At 44.3% G+C, this 20470-nt stretch overlaps 2 protein-coding genes across 9 annotated transcripts in view; one reads left to right on the top strand and one right to left on the bottom strand.

Annotated features, from left to right (window-relative positions):
* The window catches only part of LOC128142760 (lactosylceramide 4-alpha-galactosyltransferase-like), a 30237-nt gene extending 22981 nt beyond the window's left edge, over positions 1 to 7256 (top strand). For 5 of the 8 annotated variants that reach the window (XM_052789158.1, XM_052789152.1, XM_052789157.1 and 2 more), the window contains 2 exons: positions 3486 to 3596; positions 5939 to 7256. In XM_052789158.1, the coding sequence (XP_052645118.1) occupies positions 5993 to 7075 (1083 nt within the window). In that variant the 5' untranslated portion in view covers positions 3486 to 3596; positions 5939 to 5992 and the 3' untranslated portion in view covers positions 7076 to 7256. Of the gene's footprint in view, positions 1 to 43; positions 225 to 2572; positions 3597 to 5938 lie in introns of those variants that run through there. The other 3 variants (XM_052789154.1, XM_052789155.1, XM_052789150.1) reach the window with 2 other exon arrangements.
* A 1459-nt stretch (positions 7257 to 8715) lies between these two features.
* Positions 8716 to 18909, bottom strand: LOC128142762 (poly(U)-specific endoribonuclease-A-like). Its single transcript, XM_052789160.1, has 7 exons — positions 18609 to 18909; positions 13758 to 13857; positions 11714 to 11825; positions 10375 to 10496; positions 10177 to 10289; positions 9398 to 9551; positions 8716 to 8973 (listed from the first exon to the last, which is right to left on the bottom strand). The coding sequence occupies exons 1-7, from the start codon at positions 18617 to 18619 to the stop codon at positions 8716 to 8718; spliced, it is 870 nt and encodes a 289-aa protein (XP_052645120.1). The 5' UTR covers positions 18620 to 18909.
* Positions 18910 to 20470: the final 1561 nt, after the last annotated feature.

Genomic DNA, 20470 nt, shown 5'->3' with positions numbered 1-20470 from the left:
AATATTAAAATTCTAAATTGACTCTTATTCCTGTTTTCTACAGCCTCAGCCGCTGCCTGCTCAACAGTTCAGCTTCTCTCCTCTCCACAGCCTAGGAGCTGGGTTTGTTGGTTCCCTGCACTCCACAGGCAGGCCAGCTTAGGAGAGCGCAGCCTGGTTGTCAAGACAAAGAGTGTACTTAACAGCAAGCATGAGCTCCGGCGACCAAAGTCACAGGCACCCAGGTGATCACCCTTCCCGGTCCTTTTGGGCAGGTGATCAGTGAGTGCCTGGGTATCAGGGATCATTTGGCTTCTCTTTTGCAGTTCTATTCTTGCAACATTTTAGGCAAAACGGAATCCTTAGTCTGTGCCTCTGTTTCTATTGCTCTCTGTTCTCCCTCTTCTCCCCTTTTGCTCAGCACGTGTATTTGCTAATAGCTAGATGATCCCTTTGCACCTTCTTTCCTATAATTTTCTGCTTATTTGCAGGTGTGTCCAGCTTCATAGGTTAAACCCACTAATTGCCTACGCATAAGCTGTATCAATTAAATCACAGAAGGAAAACAAAAGAAAAGAAAGTCCTTATTCGCATCCTTAGTTTATATTCTACTTTGCAAACAACATCTGCAATATACACAGCCACAGTTTTCCTGTAAACATCCGATTGCCTCTGGCTAAGACAGTTGTTTGTAGTGGTTATACTAAGGTGTAGGCCTGGAGGTTTGAGAAGAAGTCATAATCTGAGAATTATACAGTTCTAATGTAATTATGTAAAAGCAATTCTAATTGCTTTCCGTGTAAACTGAGAAAGTAACGTTTCATCCTCTGATGTCATTAAATGCATGCCCTTAAAGAATTTGTACAGCTTATTTCTTGCCATTTATTATCACTACTTGAACTGTCATGAAGATCTGATGATGTTCTATAACAATATCACTCAACAGTGTACATTTTTCCTATTAGGAATGATTTGCCAGGTTTCAGGTACTTCTGAGTATCTGCTGTTACAATTTGAAAAGTAGAGGATTGCAGGAACTGGTGATGCTTGTTTGGCTTCATGTCAGTTGCCTTCATGTACAATTAATGTTGTACCATCACCCAGTCATCGAATTATCCGGTTTTGGTTGTTGCCATGTTTTGCTGTCTGTGGTTTTGCTACCAAGGAAAATATCAGTGAAGCACATTTACAGTCACGTAGGTCAGGAAACCCCTTTGCTCAGTGCAGGGTGCACCGGTACCCCTTAGGGGCACCAAGAGTAGATGTGAGCATGTGTTTGTCCAGCAGCATCAGATTGGTTGAAGTCCTCGCACAGCTTTGTACTACATTTTATCCTTTTTGTGCTTGGAACAAGGGAGACTTGCTGTCATTTAAATGGTCAGCCTTTACCTTATGCAGTAAGGTGTCTCTGTACGTTTTACAATTTTTGTTTGGACCGGGTTTTTTGTTTTGTTTTGTTTTCTTTGCATGCACTGCTTAGCTAGGCTTTTAAATTTAGCAAGCAAGGTTGTGAAACTTATATGCAGTATTTTGCAAATCATGTATTGTCAGAAAATATGCATGAGCACGTTTCTTGCTCTGTTGAAGAAGTTCTTGTGGCATGTGAGTGTCTAACCAGTCCTTGTCGCACTCTCGGAGGGTCTCAGCATCTGCCCGTTTCTGCATTGGTATGGGAAGGAAAAGCATTATGTTCCTTTCACTGGAGTATTGAACACATTGTGGAAGAACAGGGGCAGACATGTCCACATCAGCAGGACCAGTGTCCCCAGTGACATCTTATTATTGTCACTGGGGATCTAGTCAGTGGATTATGTGGGGTCATTCATCTAACCCTACTGCAGATTACACAAGCAGATAAGTGATTGCAGACATCGCTGCCTGTAATGGGAACACAGGTGCCCATACCACGGACTTTTAAAGTTAGGTGAGATAAAGCTGACCGTGGCTTCTAGCAAACCTGGGCAAAGCTGATGCAGTGACAGACTTGAGGAGAGGAGAAAAGTACATGGGCTGACCAGCTGGAAAGCATCTTGGGAGAAAAGGACCTGATGGTCCCGTGGACAACAAGCTGACCAGGAGCCAGCAGTGTGCCCTTGTGGCAAAGGTGGCCAACAGCCTGCTGGGCTGTGTTACGTAGAGCACTGTGTGCAAGGCCAAGGGAAGCAATCCTTCCCCGCTGTTCAGCACTGGTGAGACACATCTGGAGTGCTGGTTCTGGGCTCCCCAGTAAAAGCGAGACGTGGACATATGGGAGCAAGTCCAGCAAAAGGCAGCTAAGATGAGAAGGGGACTCAGCGCATGCTGTACAAAGAGAGGTTGAGGGAGCTCTGATCATTTTTCTTGGAGAAGAGCAGGTTTGGGAGGTGTCTTGTCAAAGTGTATAAATAACCTGATTGAAGACGGGTGGGGTAAAGAACACAAGCCAGACTCTTCTCTGTAGAATCCAGTGATGGGATGAGACACGATGGGCACAAATTGAAATACGGGAAATTAGAATGAAAGAAATGGTGGTGAAACACTGGAACAGGTTGCCCAGAGAGGTTGTGGAGTCTGTCCTTGGACAAGGTCAAAAGCCAAGAGGACATGGTCCTGAGCAACCTGCTGTAGATGACTCTGCTTTGAGCAGTGGAGTTGGACAAATGATCTCCGGAGGTGCCTTCCAACCCCAACCCTCCTGTGGTTCTGTGACTAGATGGGACCTGATCTGAGGCCTGGAGAGCAACATCGATGAAAGGGCTGGGAATAGCTTCAGGTGCTTTCCAAAGAGCTTCCCCAGTGTTGGCATCTTATGAGTCTGTCCGTAGTACTGCGGTGCTTGGAAGGATTTGGGGAGGGGAGAGGGGTCGGGGAAGCTACAGAGCAATAGGCCTGACATTTGTTGTAGGCAACTGCGTAGAAACTGCACTAAACCCTAAACTTAGTGGTTGTATGGATAAAGGCGGTATTTTATGAACGTGTTAACATGCCTTCTGTAAGGGAAGGTCAACTGCCATCAAGCACAGGGACAAGGGGGAACTCTATCATAAAATGAGGGACACTTCAATTTGGCAAAGTCATTCAATGAAGTATCTGGCATAAGAGGGAGTACTCCCAAACAAATGAGTAAATTAATTGGTTGAAAGAGTGTATGTTCAAAGGAGCATTCAGAACAGAAGTCTTGGGGTGGGAAGAGGCAGGTCTATGAAACTCTCAGCTCAGTTCTCGTGGCAGCCACCCAAGCCGTGTGAGCACTGGGAATTCTTAGCAAAGGAGTAGAAAACAAAACAGCAACCAGTTTCCTGCCACAGTATAAAGCTTAATGTGTAGCAATAATGGAGTTTCAATTTCCTCCTTCTTTTGTTTTTTCTTTTTTTTTCTGATTCATTTCTAATTAGATGGGTTCTTCACAGCACAGCTGCATGACCCTTATATCGGCCACTGTTAGTTGAACGTATGTCGTCACATCCTCCTTGATCTGCTTGTTTTCTCCATGTGTTCAGACTCCATCTTTCACAATTTCTTTTCAGAAAAAGGAAGTGCCAGACCATAGAGTTATAGGCGCTCTCAGAGACACTATCCTCTTGAAAATCTTGTCCAGCTGAGCAGTGACCTCTGTGGTGTCTTGAAAGCGGGGACAGGTGAGTAGTATTTGCAGTTTCTGTGCAATGGCACTTGCAATTTCAGAGGAAGGTAGAGCGCCAGATTTCCTGTGTTTGTTTTGTGAAATAAGCGGACTGGCTAATGCAGCATCTAAAATGTCCTCTTATCCGCTACAGAAGCAGAAATGTATTTCTAAATACATAGAAGTGCAATTGTAGCAGAAGTTCCTCCTCTTACTAAAAATATGCATGTAACCTTGAAGCTTGCTCACTGTTAGATTAGAGCTGCGCTTTCCTGCCTTCTCTACAGCAAAGGCTCTGTCCCCTCAAGCCTGTACCTGCTTTCTCTTCTACAACTTACCAAGCTAAAAATGATTTACAGGATTCAACCAGCTGTGGCATGGAGGGAGGGGGAAATGGGTATGTAAAAAGCAGAGTGGGGTTTTTTTGCTGCCTGTAACACTCACAGCACATGCTGGCATTTCTCTGCAGGAGAAGAAAATGTTCTGGGAATCCAGAGCTGATGATTTGTATCTCGGCTGCCTCTCCTCTGTCCCCCAAACCCCAGTGCCTAGTGGAGAGCAGTGGCTCTGTGCTGTTGCATTTGGAAACCTCCCAGTGCAGCTGACAAGTCATTTTCTGGCTACATGGAGAGTTTAGTATGTGACCCAGGCGCAGTTACCAGGGGTGAATGACACATGGGATTGTGCCAGCTGGGTTCTCTGTCCTGTTCCCTGTCTGTTTGGTTACAGCTGTTTGATTAAAGCTTTTGCTGTTTCCTGAAGCTCTCTGTTCTGGAGCATGGGGATTTGGATTTGGAGATGAAGCAGAGGGAGGCAGGAGGAATCATAGAATCATTTAGGTTGGAAAAGACCTTTAAGATTATTGGGTCCAACCATAAATCTAACACTGCCACATCCACCACTAAACCATGTCCCTAAGTGCCACATCTACGCATCTTTTAAGTACCTCCAAGGATGGTGACTCAACCACTTCCCTGGACAGCCTGTTCCAATGCTTGACAACCCTTTTAGTGAATAAATTTTTCCTAATATCCAATCTAAACCTGCCCTGGCACAACTTGAGGCCGTTTCCTCTTACCCTAAATGCCACAATCCTCCTCGCTGCTTCTTCACGTGCTTTTGCGCATTGACCTTTGGGGCGCCAGTGGTGGGCCAAGGAGGTGCTGGTTCTGCTGTCCTTCACTTTAAGGGGAGGCAAGAGCAGAAATGCTGATGCTAATGCTGAGAATGTAGCTAGAATGACTTGTCTTTTTGTTGCTGCCTTGTTAATAATCTTTTCCTCTCCATCCCTCCCTTTTGCAGGAGGAAGAGAGGAAGTAAGGGTAGGGTGGAGGGGGGATTGCATATCCATCACCAGGTGATTCTACTGGCAGAGCTGAGCAGGTCACAGCCAGCGTGGCCTTTGCATCCTGGATTGGTGACAGTTGGGTTAGCCAGCACCATCTACCAGAGGAGGTAGAAGTGAGGACTTGGCAGGGGAGCAGGATTGGGAAGCAGCCTTGAAACTCTCATTACCTAGGCAGTTCTTGTCCTTATTGTCTGCATCTGCCTCCAGAGCTGCCTTGTATCAATTCCCTTCCCACTGTCCCTCCATTTTGCTATGCTACAGTGCCATGAAAAATGAGCCAGGCTCTCTGTAGGGATGAGTGGTTGATGTTGAAAGGCAGCACAACTGCTGGTTCAACAGCCTGGGAGACTGAGGCTTCTTAATAGGAACTGATGACAGCACTGGGATTTTAGTATTGTGTTTGGTTTTGGGGAAGGACAGGTTGTGTATCAGGAGAAAAAACTCTCATAATCAGAAAAAGCTATCATCAGGGCATCAGTTCCACACAATGTCTGTAGACAGAGCTCCAGGAATGTTCATAAGGAGCATTCCTATTTCCTTGTCCTAGGGTTTTTGGCATATATGTCTCATATCGAGGGTGACCTGAAATTCTAGAAGATGATAGATAAGGTCTCTAATGCTGTTCCCAGAGTTTGTTGTGCACCACCATGAAGGCATGCCATTTGTGTGTCAAATGCTGTATATCCTTCCAAGTGGCAAGCACAGCTTACATGGACAGAACTGAGGATCAGGTCTTGGTTTGTGATATACAGAATGGAGAAACCTGTCCTTATTTTGTGTTTTGAAAGAGGGATCCAAAGATGGGCAGTGGTTTCTGATGTAGGGATCTGAAGGCCCTGTGACAATACAGAGAAGCCAGGAGACAGTTTCAGAAGTGACCAAAAGGCCTAATTTAAGCATGCTGCCCTGAGGTGAAGGGAGGAGAGTTCTGCTCTGCTGGGGCACTGTCCCAAGGCTCGTGGCCCGCTGCCTTGCCTGTCAGTTTCTTTTTCTTCTTTCCTCCCCTTCAGATCACGACGGTTGTCTTGGGAGAACAGGCTCGGACGGGAGCGAGACTGCCCAGGATGTCCAGCTGCCTGCCAAAACTGACCACGGTGCTGCTGAGCCACAGGCTCGGGGCTCTGTTTATCCTCACCATTTCATTTGTGTTCTTTGCCTCTGTCATGTTCTACTGGAGAACTGGGGAGGATGCTGAGGGCCAGCTCTACAGCTTGCCCGCTGAAATCCACTGTGCTCACTCTGTGCCTCCTCCTCCCCATCCCACTGTCGGGGGGCCCCCTCCTTCCCCAGGGGATGTGTTTTTTGTGGAGACCTCGGAGCGAACTAACCCGAGTTACCTGTTCATGTGCTCCGTGGAGTCAGCGGCCCGGACGCACCCTGAGACAAGGGTCGTGGTGCTCATGAAAGGTTTGGCAAGTGGTAACGCCTCGTTACCCAACAACTGGGCATTCTCGTTGCTGAGCTGCTTCCCCAACGTGGAAGTCCGGCCCCTGGACTTGACAGAGCTTTTCTCTGGCACACCTCTGGCAAAGTGGTACTTGCAGGCTCAGCAGCGCTGGGAGCCTTATTTCTTACCCGTCCTGTCTGACGCCTGCAGAATTACCATCATGTGGAAATTTGGTGGCATCTACCTGGACACAGACTTCATTGTGCTTAAGAACTTAAAGAACCTCACCAATGCCCTCGGTATGCAGTCTCAGGATGTACTGAACGGAGCTTTTCTGTCCTTTGAACCCAAGTATGAGTTCATGCAGCTTTGCATGCAGGACTTTGTGGATAACTACAACGGCTGGATCTGGGCGCACCAGGGCCCAGAGCTCCTAACACGTGTCTTCAAGAAGTGGTGCTCCACCAGTCAAATCCAGAATCCTATGAGCTGCAAAGGCATGAATGTTCTTTCCACAGAAGCCTTTTATCCTATTCCCTGGGAGGACTGGAAGAAGTTATTTGAAGCAATCAGCTCCTCAGACCTTCACAAGCTCCTTAAGAACACCTACGCGGTGCATGTGTGGAACAAACTGAGCCATGGGACAAAGCTAGACATAACGTCCCAGGCTTTGCTGGCTCAGCTGTATTCTCAGTTCTGCCCTGCCACATACACGAAGATGAAGAAGGACTCTGAAGAGCAGTCAAGGCCTGCAGTGTGACCTGTGGGCCCTTGGCTGCAGGGAAGTTCCACACCCTGAAGGAAACTGAGTGCCTTTCACCTTCCCCAGAGTTGGTTTCTAGCCCATGAAGCAGGTATTCTGTGTGACAGCTCAGTGATTTTGTACCATTTCCGATATCTGCCTCAGATCCTACATGCTTCAAATATACACCAGAACCTGAGTTCAGACTCTCTTGTTGTTCTTCAGTAGCCCTTGATGCTGCAGGGAAGGGTGAACTTGTTCATCGCTGCCTATCAGTTGCTCCCCTGTTGCTGTTCTCTCAATTGCTTCACCTGTGTATCAGGCCTGAAAAGCCTCTCGTGTAGTTTCAACAGCTGTAGGAACCCTTGGCTTGCTCTCTGTAATGTTTCTAAGTATGTAAATAAATGCCAGCCGGTGCTATAGTACACGGCTTACTGGAGCTTAGGACCAAATTCCCTGGGGGGTAAAGATTCTTACAGCTGGTGAAGTATATGGGGAGTATATGAAAATTGCTTTAAGAAGTGGAAAACATGTCAAATTTCTGCATGGCTCAGTGTAAAGTTTATCTTGGTTTCCAAAGGTACTTTATTTCAAATGATCTTTTCTACTGTTTTACATTCCACAGCGATAGGCTGACTTTTCTGGCCTTCTTCAGGGAAACAAATAGACAAAAGCTGTTCTTTTACCAGTGTGAGTAAAGATTGTTGAAGAAATTCTTGTGGCATGTGAGTATCTAACCAGTCCTTGTCGCACTCTCAGAAGGTCTCAGCATCTGCCCGTTTCTGCATTGGTATGGGAAGGAAAAGCATTATGTTCCTTTCACTGGAGTATTGAACACATTGTGGAAGAAGGACCAGTGACCATGTCCAGGACTAGGACCAGTGTCCCCAGTGACATCTTATTATTGTCACTGGGGATCTAGTCAGTGGATTATGTGGGGTCATTCATCTAACCCTACTGCAGATTACACAAGCAGATAAGTGATTGCAGACATCGCTGCCTGTAATGGGAACACAGGTGCCCATACCACGGACTTTTAAAGTTAGGTGAGATAAAGCTGACTGTGGCTTCTAGCAAACCTGGGCAAAGCCAATGCAGTGATAGACCTGCTGTTGCTCTGATGACCGTTCTCGCATCTGAATGTTTCCTGTGTGTCCAGGGCACTGTAATTGTAAAAACGCATTTGAAATTGACCTCTTATGAAATGAGGAATGGAGAAAAAGAATGTACTGTGGTTCTGCTCGTGCCAAATCAGCGTTCCTGTCTGGAAGGCAAAGTGTAAGCAATGTGTGGTTATTGCTCTTTCAGATATGCAGTAGCTAACAAGTAAGAGAAATATGTGTATCAATTTTCATATGGCCTTTTCCTAAATTCCATTATCTGCTGAAAAGTACAGTGTTGTCATGCACGAAGGAAGGCTGATGTAAGTTTGATCCAGCCTTTAATATGAGCAGCAGCACGTTTCAAGGTTTGTCAGACGCTGAGCCACAGCACACTGTTGATTAAACACTCCATTGCAGACCAAAATCGAGTGAGTCATCAATTTTTACTCAAAATGAGCTGTGTTAAACAACACATCAACTTACTCTGCCGACCGGTCCCGTGTCCATCCCCTCCCCCCAAAAAACGCCGTAAATTTTGCCTGATCGCTCTAACTACTAGCCTTCGCTACTGGTGCCGAGGAGTACTGGATATGCTGTTCCAATGTGGTGCCCATGACGGCAAACAACCATCTGTAGCTCATATTCCTCTATCTTCACTGTTTCACGTGTGACTCTTTCTTCAGCCAGCAGGAAAATGACGGTGTAAAGGGCAAATTCAAACTCTGGGCTGACACCAATAAAGGTGCTTCCAATTGGCTTGACTGAGCCCTTCCAGCTGAACTGGATGCTCAAAACTTGGTCATCTTTGTCAGGCTGAAAGCATAAACAAAACAACAGAATAATCTCCCAACACAGCTGTGACCAGACAGATACAATTTCCAACTCCAGATTTTTGAGAGCATTGCAAAATTCAGCCATCCTTGCTGTGCCAGGGTGCTATAGCTGGAGCACAGCCTCTTCCCTGTCCTCTGGAGCATACATGATCATTTACCTCAATTAAGCTTCAGCAGTGTTGCAATTCTGTAAACACCAGCACTACTTTTTTTAAATAGTTTTTGTGAAAAATCAAAAGCTGGACTTGAGGGCATGCTAGTATTTTTTCTGCTTATATACACCTGGGCAAATTAGGTTCAAAACAGTTGAGCCTATGATTACCTCATTGTGCCTTGATTTGTAACCACAGCTTTTATTTCTGTATCCATTTGTCTTATTTGCAAAGGCACCTGCTTGTTCTTACCCTGGTTTTGTTCTTCCGAGCGACATATCCCTTGTAGTCAATTTGGTTGCGCTTTTCCTGAAGGTAAAACTGCACCCAGTTGTGCAAACCTAAGATCTGTTTACCACGCCTTGTTTCTCCAACAAAAACATGTTCAAAACCACAAGAATCGGGTCTGTAATAAACGAAAGAATAATATGTAGGTCTTTTATGTGTTTAAATAGTTCAAATTGGCAGAGGTAAAAGGCAAGAAGATGCACAAGCTTGCTTAGCTTGATTTGTGAGCAGTTTTTTTATTTGTCTGGGTTTGTTGGGTTTTCTTTCTTACTTTGCACAAAATTTGCAATGAAATCTAGCCACGAAGTCTATATTTGTATCTGATGATGAAGGTTGCTAGTAAATGCCACAGAGGCTTCACTGCTGCTTATCCAGATTTTAGCAAGGCTTCTGACACTGTCTCCCATAACAGACTCATAGACAAACTGATGAAGCACAGATTAGAAAAGTGGATGATGTGGTGGGCTGAAAAGTGGATGAATGTCTGCGGTTGAAGGCTTGTGATTAGGGACACAAAGTGCAGCTGGAGGCAGTTCACCAGTGGTGTAGCCCAAGGGTCAATACTGTTAGTATCTGATCAGTAAGCCTTTAAACACAATCTGTGTGGAAGGAATGAACACCTGATTTAGGCCATATTCAGGGGCTGTCTTCCAGTTCTGTGTGTAACAGATGGCACTTGGGCTTATATTTACCAAAGTCACAATAGTGTAGAGATTATCAGGGGCCATATTCATCAAACATACCTGTCTCCTTCTTTCCTGGCATAGAGCTGGAACCAGATGTCATAGAGCTGGTATTTGAAATCGGCAAGGTTTGGCTTTGCTAGGTTTTTTTTAAGCAGATATTCATGAGCTAGCTGAAGGATAGAAAACCAAGATGTATACACAGTTTACTTTTTAATCCAGAGTTTTCAGCAACTAAAAAAGATCTGTGTTACTCACTTTCATGACTTCTGTTGCTAAGATAGCATCAAGAAAACAATTGTTTTCAGCTCTTTCTTCTGGAGTCACTACTTCTGCTACACCGGTTGATGCCTCATAGTTGTCCAATAAGGAAATAAAGGCTGCAGAAAAAGAGAAACTTGCAGTATGCTCATCCTGATGAACAGGCCATATGCCTAATCGTACCTGTGATCCAGACATTAGAGAGTGCCATCATAAAAAGATGCCATATGATATGCCTTGACAGCCCTTAGAGAAAGACATTCCTTTATATGTCAAATTTCATTCTCAGGTGCACTGTTGGGTGTAGGTCTAGAGGTGACTCAAGGCCAGACCACTGCTGTACTTCTTTTTAAGATAAACAGCCCGCTACTAAGCTTCCTTACAGAACCAAGTGCTGAAGCAATAATGACCTTCTACCAAAACAAATCATATCTGAACAACAAAATTACAGATAGAGGCTTATGAACTTGATCTGTGCTGGCAGAAGGCTTTGTGGGCATTACTTCAGTAGAGGAATAATGCAGCATAAACCTACATGAGATGGCTTGAGTGCATAGCCACTGAGTGGATGGGTTCATTTTCTCCTTTGCACGCCTTTTGCCACCTGCCTCCTCCCGTCACTTCATCTACTCATGCTCTGGCACTCAGTGGACTCTTGAGGGCTGATTCAGCACACCAGATGGATAGAAAAATGCTTGAGGTCAAAACCCGAAGTAAATTCCTGCCAGGTTAGTGAGCTGAGGGGACTCGGCGTAGGGTTCGGCAAGTACCAGAGCTGCCCTCGCGAGACACAGGATTGCGCGGCTCAGAGAGGAGTGGGGGGAACAGAGGAAAATGGTGCTCCCCATTATGCTGGCTGTTTGATCAGCCTGATGTAACTCTATCAGGGGAAAAGAAAAATCAGGGAAGGAAACATACATTCATACACATGCTTGAAGTATAGCTCCCAACAGAAATGCAAGAAGTAGCTGTGGACCTAGTGCTATCTGAAAGGGCTAGAAGCTGTGAGCAAAGAAGGAAAGATGACTTTGGCGTCTTTTTCAATACATAGAATAACATCAAAGCAATGACAGGAGCCTCATCCATTTCACTTTGTAGTGGAAGAACCACAGAGAAATTCAGATTTTGGCTAAGGCACAAAAGGATGTTCTTCCTGAGGCTGAGGCTACGGGTAATCTCCATGCAAATGTTGTGGAAACTACCTTCAAATGACATGCGGCCTGATGATCCTCACCACCATCCAAATTATGTATGATGTTATATTTTAGGCAAACACATAAAACCCAACACAGATACTTCACGTCATTTCCACGATTAACAAAACAATGGGTCTCACTTGCAAAAGTTTTTATGCTCTTCAGGCGTTCTTCATTTACGTTGTGAAACAGATGTCTGGCTGCGCTGTCCTGGACAGCACTGTCACCTTGCTGTGCGGCACCTGCTTTTCCCTAGGAGAAACACCAGAGTGAAACAATGAAAGAAGTAAGATGTCCTTAGAGGAGACAGTGCCTGCCTTTATAATCATCAAAACAAAACCCATAATGCCATCAGGATTCTTTGTTAGGAATTATCTTCCTACAAGACAAGAGAACATGTTACAGAAAAGACATAATCTCTGACACTGTAAGAGCCTGAAATTTCTCCATTGACTCATTTTCAGAGATGATTGTGATGACCCATGTGATAGCTCAGTTCTGATCAGTAACCAGCTGTGCTACTATGCTATATACATCACAAATGCTAAAGAGAAGTAACATAGAGCCAAGGCTCCCTCCCACCACAAATAAATAAAAGGAGATTTGGGCACCTTCCTTCTCTGCTCATTTGTAACTCGCAGACCCACTGCATACAATTTATGAGGCCGTGCAGTGCGGCAGAGGGGTTGTTTCTGTCCTGAGTCCCTACTCCCCAGGCTAGCCAGTCTAATTCTCCTCTCCTCCGTAATAAATGCTTAAGCAACCCAACTCCTGAGTAGGCTCCCTCAGTCTCAGCCTTTGTTTTCTGACTTTGTGACTGCAGCTCCAGCCATTGCCCGAGGGCCAGGGAGATGCCAGGATAGTTCTGTGCACCTCCACCAGCTTTGGACTGGTGCATCGTGGTGCTCTGAAGTTTTCAAAGACTTCTGGTTGGCCATATTTAAGGGCATTTTTATCAACGTTACCAATAAGCACATCTAAAACGGAAAGGAGGCTTTCCTGACAATTTTCAAATTTCTGTTCCAAAAAGGGCATTCTCAAGGAAAGAGGAGAAAAGATGAGTAGCAATTTGTTAACATGGGCAAGGGATGACTAGAGCCTTGCTCTGAGAAATGGAGAAACCATATGGGAGAATTTTTCCCCACACACATTTTGGCCTGAGGTAGGTACCCCTTTTTCAAGTTTATCCGCAACAGAAAAATATATCTTATAATAGGAAGCAGCATTGAAATAAAGTGTTCGAGCACTTGTGTGAGTACAAAATTGGATACTGAATATTCAGTGGCCTGCTGCAATTTGTGGCCAAAACACATGGTCACGTTTGCACTCCACTGAGCTGGCAAGGAGTGAAATGGCTGCTCATCAAATCTGATACCCGCTCCTCCCTCACAGTTCCCTGGGACTGGTAGCAACAACCCTGAAACCCTCCTCACTTACACCTCTGTGCTACACCACACTCTCCAGGGGGGACCCAGGAATTCCTCAAATTCCTCCCTTATTCCCCCAAGAATGACTTGGGACCTATCTCCCCTTCTCCCTCGCTGCAAGTCACCCAGACCATACCCACAAGCAGTCATACACACAGAGAAACATCCAGGGTGGAAGGGACCTCAGGACATCTCTAGTCCTGCTCGGAGTATGGTCAACACTGAATTCAGACCGTATTGCTCGGGGTGTCATCTTGTTGGGTCTTGAAAACCTCCAGAGATGGGGATTTCACAGCTTCTTTGGGCATCCTGTTCTGGTTGCATTTGTCCTTGTTGAATTTCATGATGTTCCTTCCTTAGCCTATTCCTCCAGCCTGCCTAGGTCCAGCTGAAGAGAAGCCCTGTGTTTGAGTGTACCAACTTCATTGCCACAGTTTGCTGTCATGTGCAAAAGCGGAAAGGTTGCACTCCACCTCCTCCTCCAGGCCGCTGATAAAGATATTAAATGTTACGGGGCCCACGACAGACACCTGAGAGACTCCACTTGTAACCAACGTCCAGGTAGTGTGGGCCATTAATGTGTTCTCTGTACTGCTCCCTCTCCTAAGTGATTCTTTGTCATTAGGAAGTCCTGCCTATGCCATTAGTGGAAATGACGAAGCACAGGCAACTCTTTCAGCAAAAGGCAGTTTTGCAGACACCTCTCCCTGCAGTGCCGTACTGCCCTTAACCCTCATGTGACTTAGCAATTGGTTACCTGCAAATCGATTGTGTAGTCTTTCCCAGGCATAAGGCGGTTAACATCCATATCCCACATCTCATTGAAAAGTTTAGAAAGTTCATGATTTAAGGCCTTCCTGCCACGAAATGCGGAGAAATACACATGTTAAAAAAAAGACACATGCTGTTATTTCTGCAAATCACTTCTAGAGTCTTCTGTCACTCTATGTTCTGGATACTAGCTTGTCATCAGGAGAGCTTTCCCTTCTCCCCACACCTTCCTGTCACTTCTGCTCTAAAAACCACAGAGCTTACAGTTCATATTGATATGTAAAGAATGCAGGTAGCCTGTAAGGAAACTTGAGCCTTCCCTAAGGTTATTTTGGAGTATATTTTAACAAAGTTCTTGTTAATAAGCCTTCCTGTGGTTTTCCGTGCACTGAAATAAAAACGAAGATGGTGGTGGTTCATTCAGGAGGATTCTATGTACAAACCAGAGGCAAGCAGGGGCTTATTATCAGCCTGCAGCAACACTACACAACAGAACAGGACGCAAAGAATTCTCTCTATGAAGCTTTTCTAGCAGCAATCTTACATATACTCTTCCTACCTTTTTTCGTGCAAGACTCCACACTAGAGATGCTTTCCTTAGCCCATATGTGTGCTTATCCTAGCATAAAGTTAGAGGGTGACTAAGACTCTAAACATAGGGTCTGCATAAAATAAAATTCTGTCATGCACTGGTCTCTGATGCACATACAAACCTACCCAGGCTGGTCCTTTCCTCATTTTAATGGAATTTTGTCCCACATAATAATGTATAGCTTTCAGAAGTCTATCTATCCATCAACAAGGTTTAGGAAGCGTTTTTAATGTGATGAACCACCCAAAGGTATCTCCAGTTTCAAGGGCATTATGTCCACACTAACACATAAGATCAAGCCAAAGAACAGAGTGGAGAAAAAAAAGAAGTGGATTAATCTTTAAATGACTGACAGTTGAATTAATCGGTTAGAAACCAGCACATGCATTGCAGTCCAGAGAAGAACCACTTGATAATTTTGAATTTCTGCTCCAAAGCAGATGTTCTCAAGAAAAGAAAAAAAGTGCATAAATTTGTCAACAATGGGCACTTCTTTCAGATAGCCATTTGCGTGACTTGCCATGATTTTAACAACTGGTTCTCCCACACTGAACCAAGGCACCTTCAAGCCCAACTGTAGACCTCCTAACTGATTACTGTTACGTCTTCTCCTTCTGTTCTGGCCAGGATGGAGCTGCTTGCTGCAGTCTCCTGCCAGTGGCAAATCCCATGCTCTCTAGCAGATAGAGCAAACAAATATTGTGATAAGGTCACAGTCTTCTGACATGGCAGCCTTGATGTGAGGCAGCTTGAGAGCCAGGAAGAGCAAAAAGTGAGCCAGGCAGGCACCTGCCTTATTGTTGGCAGGGAGGGAATAGAAGTCATAGCAGAAAAGAGGGCATTAATCAAATAGTGGGAGAATAGTCTAGAAGCAATACAGCAAGATTTTATGTGCCTGCTCCTGTCCTGGACTGCACTTTCTGGCTGGCTCAGAAACTGCTGGTCTAAGCTCCATATTGAAAGAAACAGAAAGTTGCAAGCTGTGCCTGGAGAACTGAGACACCCCCCCCCCCCCCCCCCCCCATTATTGAGCAATCCTTTTTTCTTCAGAATTGTCTGTGTAACTGTGGGATGGAACTCATACAGCCTTAAGATTAAAATGCTGAAAAGCATAAGCAATCTGTGCTTAACTCCTTGACAGCCTGTTGCCCAAAGGAATTCATATCCCTGAATTAACAGCCCAAAGCAGCCACTTTACATTAATGCACGAGAGGATAAGCTGCAGCAGCTGAGGAGCATAAAGAACATATATGGTATTCATATTCTACACAGCATTAGAGTGGGGAGAGCAACCTCCTACAGAAGGGCAGGGCAGACAACTGTAACTGCTTGGGCTGCCACACCTCAGTCTGCCTGCAACTGGGAATCTGAGCCACCCTGTACCTCACCTACACTGGAGGCACTTGCAGTCTGGTTTTGCTCCGCTCTGTGATACTTTGGCATCATTGTTGATGGGAAATCTACAGGATCACTTGAATTTTGAACTGGGCCTTAATAGGTGTCAATACCTGAAAGAAGGAAAAGGACTAAAAAATCCTAGTATGTGTGAGCCAGAGGGTATGTTTGTTGCTAGGGTTAAACACAAAAATGAAGGAAAATTTTTGCTTGGAACAAGTACTTGCATGGATCTTGCAGTGGAGCAGAAGGAGGCTGTCACAGAGGAGCTATATTCAGCCCTTGCCTAAAGCCTGGGCTCTGCTTATACAGCAGAAGTGTGGCTTGTGGCATCCCATTACCAATACGGGCTGTGCAGCCCAAACGAGGAACCTGCTCAACTTCACAGGCAGTCAGCCTCACGGCATATCACAGAAGCCACCAACAGCGGCATTTTTATTTCTTTTCAGCAGCACCTCCACATTCTTCCCAGAGTCTTAAGAAGAGCAATTCCTTCTCAAAAGAGCTTACAAACAACACTAAACAGAAAATGGTTCATCTCACCAGCTCAGCTGAAGTCCCAAGAACTGGATTGGCAAGTTCACAGAGCAGTACTGGAGATGTTTTTCAAACTTCATGTCTGCATTCATGTTACCTTGGACTGACCTAATTTTATTGGATTACTTTTCTCCTGGGTTCTGGACCCTCCTGATGTCTACTCCTCTGCATCAGTTTATCCCATCTGTTTGACTACCGCCATATGTTTAATAGAGTTTTTACTTTGGAAGTAACTACCAGTGGCAGATACGAGTCTGCTGTCTGTTGAACATCCAAGGTATGTGAAATATTAGGGGGGATGTCAGGTTGGTTTTTTTTTTTTTTTTTAATATTTTGTTCCATATATATAGTATTTTATATACACATATTTTAGTATGTATGTATTTTGGTAAGTCACTTATACAGGAAATCTGTCATTCCTTCAATACCCACTGCTTGTTCTTGGTCTGCTCTTGGCAGATTTGTCCTGTGTTTATAGAGCACTGTAGGGCTCTGTTTGATCTTTCCTTCTCTAGAAATGTTATGGAATATTGCATGAGCTCATGGAGGCAAGCTCAAGGTGTCTACTGCAGAGAGGGTTACAGCAAGAGTGTACCTACAGACTTCAATCCTCATACTTATTTAATAAATACACTTCTACTAAATGTATTCCTGCATTCAGAAAATGTGTCCCAAAGCTCTGAAGTCACTTAATTTTATAAAATAAAAGTATTTTCTCTCCTTTTTCTTTGCTGGGTGCTACCACAATATCATCATGGACTTTTCCTCTCCTTTTTGTTGTCCCTTTAGTTTTCAAACAGAGCAGAGCACCTGTGTACTTTGTAACTGAAGGTTAGCATAAAGAAAAATATATCCCTGCCAAAGCAAAGAACTTGTTTAGCAACTTACATAGTCATCTTGTAAAAACTCTCTCTGGACAGTATTTCTTTAAAAAAGGTCCATAAACTTAGCTTACACATATGAGGTGAGACAACTTCAAAGAGAAGCCGCCCAACACCTTCATGCAAATCTGTGACACACAGCGTTTAGGTAGGGTTTTCCTGAAACACAGTATTGTGTCTTTACTCTCTGGTTTTCAATACGATTGCATGTATGACTCAAGACAGATTTTTATCATTAATTCTCAATCCCCTCCCTATGGTGAAATCTCTCAGTTATTAGATTTGTGCTTTCACATAGAATATTTCTGTGCAAGAAGTCTGGCCAGTTGGATTTTGTGCAGTTGGAGTCTTGCTTGGATGTGCATACGTGTGCAAAGCACCACCCCAATAACAAGAACTCTTAGTCTGCACTTGTAAGAGCTGAGAACTTTTAGGGGGAGGCTCTTTGCAATAGTAACTAATGCACCAGCAGTGTGGCTAGAGCAAAAGAAGCTAACATCTCCATTTTATTGTAGCTTTCAAGTGAAACATTCACATGGTGTGCCTGTTTTTTCCAAGTGATTTTCTTGTATGAAACCTTCATTCTATCCAAAACAATGCCCCAAGAAGAAGTCTTTTATTGCTATAAACCAGAAATGACTCGAGACATGAAGAGAATTAAAGGGTCAGTGGTGAATCATGTGAGCAAGTCAACAGTGTCAAAGCAAGAAAAACATATATTGGAAATGGGTCACATGAAGCCCTGCAAAGAAGGTTTGATTGAACATCTTCTCTAAAGTAAATTTACCTTCAGAGATCCTTTGAACAACATCCAATTTTAAAAAGCCTTTAATCTTGGCATAGAGAAGGAAAGCATTTGGACAGCCTGACTGATGAGCAGCTGTTCACAAGAAGTTTCCAATCGTTTAAAAAAATCGGTTCAAATGTTGTGAAATACATGCATCAGCTTATATGGTTAATAGAAGATACAAGCAATTCTCACGATATTCCTCTTATGCGAGTGTGTATGTCTTTTGCTTGAGTCCCGTGATGTTTTTCTTAGTTTAAAGCTGGTATTTGAAATACCAAAGGATAAATAAGACAGGTTTTGTAGGTGGAAAGAAAAATGCATTGTCAAGGGACAAACATTGAGTGGGCAGTTACTTGGCAAACACTCTGTCAAGGTCCTGAGCAGGCAGGTGGTGGTTTGGAGAACTGATTCTACATTATTAGCTATGTTTAAGCAAAATCAATCTTAGCATCGCCTATTTTAGCTAAAACAGCTTACGATTCAGTTGTCTCACCAACTTTTGACGCTGAGGTTAGTAAAACGGAATAGAAACAGGAAGCAGGGTTGTTGCAGTGCTGCATTTCACACACATCTCCCAGACGAATATATCCCATCCCCACTGCCCTTTGTGTTAGAGAAGAATTAGTATGATTTTTCTCTTACCCATTAGCCATGCCAGGAAGAAGTTTTTCTCTTAGCAAATACACTGACCAGGGATAAGGCAACCTGAAGCTCAGAAATCCTCCTGGTAGTCCAAGGCGCAGGGCTGTCTCCCTCTTATACTCGGCTTGTGCGCTGAGGACTGTCACTCCGACTGACGCAGCGCAGGGAAGGCAGGGGAGAGGCAGGAGGTGGCCAACCCCGCAAGAAGACGTTGAGTGGAAGGACGGTCCTACGTCTCGCGCCTCTCAGCACCGGCACGCTCAGACCAGGAACTCGGAGGCACCTTTACCGGGCTCCTGCTTCGCCTTATCGCCGCAGATAACCAGTCTGGCAGGGAATACAGAAGGTGACAGCAGAGATACACACGGCGACCGCCGCCTTCTCCCACCTGGGTTTTCGGATGCAATCCCGAGGTCCTTGCACGAACTTCAGACATGAGTCACGGCATTGCGTCTGGAGTTATGCTGGATTATGTGGTAACAGATTTTAGATCTCTGTGTGAATTTTGGGCCCAGATACAAGCACTTGAAGTCTGAAAACCTTGACTGAGATGGACGGGGCATTCTAGTCTTGCTGGTCTATATACAGTTATTATTTGACAATAGAAGGGAAGATAATAATAAAGCAGAGATCAAAAAACTTAGAGGTGGGGAAGAAAAAAACCCCAACATATGCTTCTCTATTTACAGCTGAAATTGCTAGTTGCAACTTTGTAAATATTAGGAGGCATTATAATCAGGAAGTGTTTTACAAAGGCAGCACTTTGCAGGCATGGCTGGAAGCAAGTGGTGGCAGATGCTGGTAAGTGCAGATACCCACTCCAGTGCCTGCACTGGGAAGCGTGCATTCATTATATGGCTAAATTAACATTCAGATGGCTTAAAGCTTATTTTTGTTCGATTGATACTTTTAAAATTTTCTTCTTCATAATAATTAATTCCCGAAAAACATAGCTTCAGGTTTAAGCTGTGTATTTGTATAGACAGAAGCCAAAATGGTTTGATATTAGGCTACCAGTTATACAAATGGTTCTGCACATCTGGTCCATGTACCCTTTCACAGAATCGTATTAGAGCCAAACAAAGCTCCCAGTAATAAAGATGTCCAACACGTGGAATTGCATAGGGAGCAAGGCATGCAGCTAGCTCACTTAAAACACTTAAAAGTGAAGCTTCCTTCTGACACTGGTAGGGGAAATTAATGTATCTGAAAATTGAATATCCTTAATTTTAACAGAAATTTTCTGTACCATTTTTTGTAAGTGTTGATTGTAGTTCTGGGTAAGCAAGGTAAATGACAAAAAAATAGAGTGCCTGTGTTTACCAACTGAATGCAGGAACGCTTTTTCTAGGCTTTCATTTAAAATACAACAGCTATTGGGCATATTCTGTCTATAAGGAAGTTGCAACTCCTTTATTCACATTAGCAAAGAGAGCCCAGGTGGGAGCCTAGGGAATTTCCATTTACAAGCATCATCACTGGAATCAGCGGATTTAAGTTAATCTGTGATAAAATTACAGGTCTGATCAGTAGCATCGCTAGCAATTTCATAACCAAATATGTACTTAAATCTGTTGTAAAACTTCTGTCCTATGATTCAGATGTTGAGCTAAGAAAAACTTAAGGATCCCGAAGAGTATAAAAGGGTGTGTTTGCCAACAGAACTGAAGCGCTGATCAAAGGCAGATGAGATCCGCGCAGAATCTGGGTCGTTCCCAGGTCTAATGCAGGCAGTAAGAAAACCCGAGTGTCCAGAGAGCGGCCTTGCTAACACCGTGGGTTGGCTTTCTCTACTGAAGAGATCAGGCAATGCTTTGTCAAACCCATTGCACAGGGCAGTGTACATTTGCTGCACAGGAGCT

This window comes from Harpia harpyja, chromosome 6 (assembly GCF_026419915.1).
Source record: "Harpia harpyja isolate bHarHar1 chromosome 6, bHarHar1 primary haplotype, whole genome shotgun sequence".
Lineage (NCBI taxonomy): Eukaryota > Metazoa > Chordata > Aves > Accipitriformes > Accipitridae > Harpia > Harpia harpyja.
Note: the sequence above shows the minus strand (reverse complement) of the source record. Positions and strands in the feature narration are given on the sequence as shown.

Bases quoted from the DNA above. Each gene is read 5' to 3' on its own strand.
- LOC128142762 (XM_052789160.1), bottom strand. The intron at 9,552-10,176 runs GTATGTTTGATG...CGTTTATTACAG, and splicing joins GCCAGGAAAGAAGGAGACAG to ACCCGATTCTTGTGGTTTTG. The intron at 8,974-9,397 runs GTAAGAACAAGC...TTATGCTTTCAG, and splicing joins CTCGGAAGAACAAAACCAGG to CCTGACAAAGATGACCAAGT.